This window comes from Octodon degus, unplaced genomic scaffold (genome assembly GCF_000260255.1).
Source record: "Octodon degus isolate 3935 unplaced genomic scaffold, OctDeg1.0 scaffold00016, whole genome shotgun sequence".
NCBI classification, from domain to species: domain Eukaryota; kingdom Metazoa; phylum Chordata; class Mammalia; order Rodentia; family Octodontidae; genus Octodon; species Octodon degus.
The window spans coordinates 25,017,120-25,023,017 of NW_004524592.1; the positions used below are offsets into that span (position 1 = coordinate 25,017,120).

Genomic DNA, 5,898 nt, shown 5'->3' on the forward strand with positions numbered 1-5,898 from the left:
GGCGGCCCGAGGGGCTGGGAGAGGGTCCGGCCCACGCTGCGCCTGGGCTGGGACTGGTCCCGCCGGCGCAGGGTAGCAGGAAACTCTCCGCACCAGTTTCTTGGTTTTTACACAGTGAACTATTATGACTGATCTGTAAATTCTTCATTTTTATTTGGATAGTTTTTATTGTTATATTCATTTATGTTTGTAAATAATTTATTTTCAATTTGCAATCTATTAAAAAAATTTTTTTTAAATCTAATCCAGTCTGGAAAACTTCTCTAGAGAAATGTCTTTCCTGATTTCACTTTAATGCCTCTCCAATTTCTGGTAGCTCTGCCCTCAGAGCAGAGCACCTGCAAGCCTCACAGGCCTGGCATAGTGTGGGACCTTTCCTGGCTTCTCTGCCTGCGGCCCTGCAGGCACTGAATAGAGGCCTCTGGGCTGGCCTGGCTTACTTCAAGGACTGGAGACAGGGACCCATGTGTTGCGTCAGCTCCTCCTCCTTCTCGCAGGACTCCAGCATGCTCTGTGCCTTGCCGTGCTGATAGCAGTAGATCTTATAAATCTCTTCCAGTGGCCCTTTAATCTGCAAGAACACCTCTCCTGGAAAACGCAAAACAGAGCAAGTATCATCAAACCAGACCAAACGGGCACTTGGGATGCTCATTTTTCAATAGTGTTGATTATTGAAAAATGTTGGATGGATCTCACTTTATCCTCACATAATTCAAAAAGTGCATTAGCACTGAGAAATTTCATCTCTCTTCCTTTCCTCCTCTTTGTTCTTAATTCTTCCCTTCTTCCCTGTCCTTTTTCCCTCCCTCTGTCCCTCTTTCCATCCTCCCACTTATAAAACAGAGGATGAAGGCTTAAAGGAAAGCTGGTTCTCGCAGCGCTGACTACACACCAGGGCGGTGGCTGGGGTGGTGGTTCAGGCGTGTCGTTAAGGGCAAATTGGTGGCAGAGGCCTGTATGGGCTACACTACCACACTGGCACTCTAACTTGAGTAAGTTATTATAACTTTCTGAATCTGTTCCTCACCTACAAAGTAGTCGTAATTAGATTCAGTTTCATAGGATTGTTGTATGAGAGCTAGTGAGCCTAAAGTCAGTGTACAGGAAGTACACACCTTCTAAAATGGGACTATTTCTGTTAATTTTCTAGAGGAATAAGAGGAGGAATGTTAGGCACTAGGTAAGTGATTTTTCAATATTTATTTCACTAATGTTTCCCAGGGTCTCTGAAAGGCAAGCTGTAGAATTTAGAGCAATGAAATATTTCCTTAAATGTCATAAAAAGAAGCCATAATTTGATGCTTTATAAAAACTAATTGGGTGATACGGTGAACCAAGATTATGAATGTATTTTCATGAAGCAACTTGAACTAACTATATCTAGGCATATGATGAATCCTCTGATATTACAATAAAACTGGGTCTATAAATGGTGGATTAAGTAGATATCATAGGACAGCTTGATTTAATCACTGTCACATCACTTTAAACTGAGTGGCCAATATCTACCTCCAGCCCAGCACTATGTGAGATGATTTGGGGGCTACAGAAAAGATATGTGACAGTACCTGCTCTCAAAAAGACTGGAGATTTGAGATTGATGGTGATTTGAAAGCTGAGTTGACTGACAGGAATGTGGCCCTGTTATCTGGACCTGTCACAGTAACAGGGAGTACCCCTTCCTATAAAAACACAAGTGTCTTTGTCCCTAGGGTTGTGGACATGTGCTGTGCACGTTAACTACTTCCTTCCCTGTACGTAAGATGGAACAAGAGGGTGCCGCCCATATTGACCAAGGATGAACAAGTCTGAGTCTGACACAAATCAGTGTCCTTATGGGGGGGACACAGCCAGGACTGTTGTCCTGTGGTCCTTGAGTTTTCTCCCCCACACTCAGAGCTCCACTGGGCCACCTACCAAGGGGTGCAGCTCAAATGGACACTAAACTTGAATCATAAATCAGAGCTTGTGTGGTGACTTTGGGATTAAAGGTTTAAAAACCATTTGAGCCAATTTTCTCTATATCATTCATAAAGTGGAAAGAACAGTAGCTATGGTACCAAGAACTAAGTGACCCAATGGATGCAAGTGATGCCTGCCAGTGACTGTTGCTCATGTGTCTCTCAGAGCTGGTCTGTGGTCTCCAGAACTAACATTTTGAAATCATCGTCCTCTTTTCTAATCAATAGCCAGTCAATGAAAGACTTTTCTTTCCTTTTCATTATATGCATTTGCTCTGTGATTATTATTAGATTACGAGGTAATGTAAAAGTGTGTGTGTTCATTTTGCAGCTGTTTGTTTTGATAATCTGTGAGGAAATCCAGTGGCTATGAGCAGTTTTAAGAGATAAACAGGTAAGGGAATCTTGTTTGGTTTCCAGAATTTTACTAAGTCAATCCTTCCAGCAGTATTGGTCTTGTAGATTTGCTCTTTAAGACAGTAGCATAGACAATAAATGGTTAACTCAAAGAGAAAATAAAAGAGGACAGCAACTGAATGTAGGGTTGGGCAGAATCAGGTTATAATAAAAGGAGCTGGGCGTTGGATGGGGAGCAACTGAAGGCCCCAAAGTAGGAGAGAGACAGCAGGAGTTGCAGTGCCCTGCGAGTTGAGGACAGAGGATTGGAGACCACACGCTCCACACAAGACAAAGCTCACTGTACACATTCACTGCTAAGAGAGCAGGATTAGAGACTTACAGAGAGAGAGAGAGATAAAGATAGCCTCACAAATCTGCAACAGGATCAAATCAGGAAGCCAGAAAACAAGGACAGAGACTCTTGTTTTATGCACAATTAAATCATTAATTTCAGATTCCCTCGTGTGTTCAATAGAAGTGCTCTGGTCTGAGATTTATAGCTCTCCCCTTACTGGCAAATCCATCTTTTTACTCTATTCCAAGTAAAATTCTGTTGGGGCTCTAATAATAATTATTATAGTTAAAAGATATTTAAGTACTCTAATTGAAAGTCATTTATTCTCCCAAAGGCTGAGTGTAACACTGGTGCGCAGAACATTTGATTCCCCTCCTGGCCCTTCAATGTATTCTGCTTTATAATTGTGCCAGCTAAGCGAGGTGTCTTGCACTCCAAAGTGATTCTGTTTCCATGGTAACACGAGCCTCTGGGCTGCGATTCTTCAGTGGTGAAGGACGTCGCTCTGTCTAATGTATGGGTCTGAAGGGGTGATTACTACAGAGAAGAGACTGATCCAAGGCCAGCGAAGGTGATTTCACCTGGAAGCTAGTCACTGAAGCCCCAGAACCTTCTAAGATAAATGAAACTGCTGTGATCTTTTAAAAAAAATTTACAGCCCATAAATTTGTCCAGTGACTTTCCCTCAAAACACAATGGCCATGTGATTTCTGCTTTTACATTTTCTTAGTTTATCTCCTTTAAAAGCAACTCCCAAAGACAATGAACACATTTTATGTCCTGGGATGCTTGTTCCATGTCATAGATGTTTTTCTCCTCTGATGTATTCATATTCTTCTTGATCCAGGTCTTTCCTTGTGGATCAAGTTTTCACCATGATGAACGGCACAAACTGTATGGTCTCTGAATGAATCGGATCCTGCTCTGAGGTGAATTCCCCGCCAGCTGAATAAGCCACGGGAAAGCCATTGACTGTTAAGGGGTCTCCTGGTCCTAGGCTTTGCTTAGGAGAATGATGGAGGGAACTGGAGTAGTTTAGTCTGTAATTAGCAGTTCATAGGATGACTGTTGTGCACCAAGCCCTGTGGTTCCTACTACAGGTACAAAGAGCCATCACTTATCCCAAGGAACTTTAATGGGCCAGCAAAGGAGAGTGTGCTGTTTATCAAGGTGCCAGTCCAATAACTCAGCTGAGAGCCCAGAGGGCCCTGCTCACCCTGGGGGACCCTGCAGCTATTTCCACCAAAACCTGAACTTGTAATAGGAGCCGAGTGAGTGCCAGCTAGACAGGGGTGGGTGGGCTCTGACACTCCGTACAGTGTGGCAGTAACTGTCTCTGTAGGAGGAGAAGCTGATGAAATTAAGATTTTCTGTAATCACAAAAGAATCTGTGAAAGCTAAAACAGGAAGTTACAGTAGTGAAGAGCGCTCTTTTGGCTAGGGGTGTGGCTCTGGGGAGAGGCAAAAACTCTGTGCAACACCTTAGGTTTGATCCCCAGCACCATAAAAAGGGTGCTTCAGGGTCCTGGGTTTTGTTCAAATCCTGGTCTTGGTATTCAACATGTGACACAGGGAAGGTTAGGTTCCTTAATTTCTTCTTCTGTAAAATGGTGACATCAATAATAATAATAGTAATAATAATGTTATTTGAGTGGAAAGGAGGTATGGTATGTAATGTATTTGCAGGAGTGGTACATATGCACGCTCCATAGAAGTCAGCAACTAAGGCAGTGCTGGCGAATGTGGAGAAGGGAGGAAGGGATGCAGTGGGCACTGTGAGCATAGGAGGGTGACTCGAGGGACTGTGCAGTGCTGGTTGCAAGGCCCAACAGGGTGACCGAACACAGATCATGTGATAGGTAGACAGTTCCAGTAGGAAAAGCATGATTGTAATTCCAGGTGTAGAGCTTCAGCTGCTTATTACACTCAGTGGGAAAATTCTGTATGGCATTGGATATATGAATTTGGGATTCAGATTTTTATACAACAGAGAAACAAATGTCTCATTATGCTGGTAATGTTTTAATTTTATTTTCTGTCTATCCCAGCTGAACATAATTATAATCAACACATTGATTTTTTTTTCCTTCAGTAAGAAAACATTTTGGGAAAAACCCAGAGTAGTTGAAGACCTCCTTGTTACTACTCCAAAATTCTATAAAAATATGACAAAAACTTACATAAGAAGGGCCTAAAGTAGATGTTACTTATAGAAACAACACCAAAATATAACAAATTCAACTTTTAAAACAGACTAAGATGATGTTAAAAAGAGTTTGAGTTAAAATTTCAGGTCTAAGTTCTATCCCCCAAGAAAGCCTTTTGTGGCTCTACGCAAAACTTGCCGATCAGTACAGAGTATTGAGAATCCAGAGAAGGAGTCCAGGGGCTCAGAGAAAGACAACGGCATGACCCACTCTCCAAGTAGAAGACTGGAGATCTGGACACCACGACACAGGTCTCTGGCTGTCATTTTCTAGACGGACACACTCCTGAGGGAAAGGGTGTGGGCATCCCCAGAGCTCTACCGGGAGAGCTTGGATGGCGGCTTCTCCACACACTGGACTTGGTGGCTGGGGCTGAGCCAGCATTACTTTGGGCAGCCCAATGCCAGCTCCTTTCTGTCTCTCCTCATTCCTTTCCTAAGCCTGTTCTGTTCTCCAGGAGAGGACAAAGTGACAGAGGAAATAAGAAGAAGGTGGAAAAGTAGGTGCTGCTCAGTGGAGCCACAGGCCTCCGCCTTTGCTCTCATTCAGTTTCTATGAAGCCTGAAGAGAAAAAATGGCTGCTGAGGCTCCTCCTGGGACCCGGGCTAGAGTTATAAAACTCAACCAAACACAAGTGTCTGATGGGATAGGCAGCCAGAGGATTAAAGCAAGTATATCCCTTGAGTATCCATTTGATTAAGAGATTTGAAGGGAAGAAGCCATTGTTTTCATTTAAGTGGAGGCTGGAAACCATGCATAAATTCTTAAGGAGAAATAAGTCTCCAGAGCTATTCAATGCCTGTGGCTGTGGCCTCTGATCATAGCTGTGCATTTCCCGGGGCTCGTGATATTTCTTTTCTTTTTTTTTTATTTTTAAAATTAATTTTATTGAGAAAGTAATAGCATTGAGACATTTTCAAAACAGGTTAGTAGGACATTATTCTTGTACAATAATTAATACATTGCATATTGTTGTCTTCGTAGTAGTTATTCATAGTACAAGATGCAGACATGATATCTTGTCTAAACACTATTA

The 5,898-nt window shown here is 42.7% G+C and overlaps 1 protein-coding gene across 2 annotated transcripts in view; it reads right to left on the reverse strand.

Moving 5' to 3' along the window:
* Positions 1 to 5,898, reverse strand: part of Arhgef38 (Rho guanine nucleotide exchange factor 38) — a 130,354-nt gene that overhangs the window by 52,647 nt on the left and 71,809 nt on the right. For both annotated transcript variants that reach the window (XM_023710128.1, XM_004626706.2), the window contains exon 4: positions 441 to 588. In XM_023710128.1, the coding sequence (XP_023565896.1) occupies positions 441 to 588 (148 nt within the window). The remainder of the gene's footprint in view (positions 1 to 440; positions 589 to 5,898) is intronic.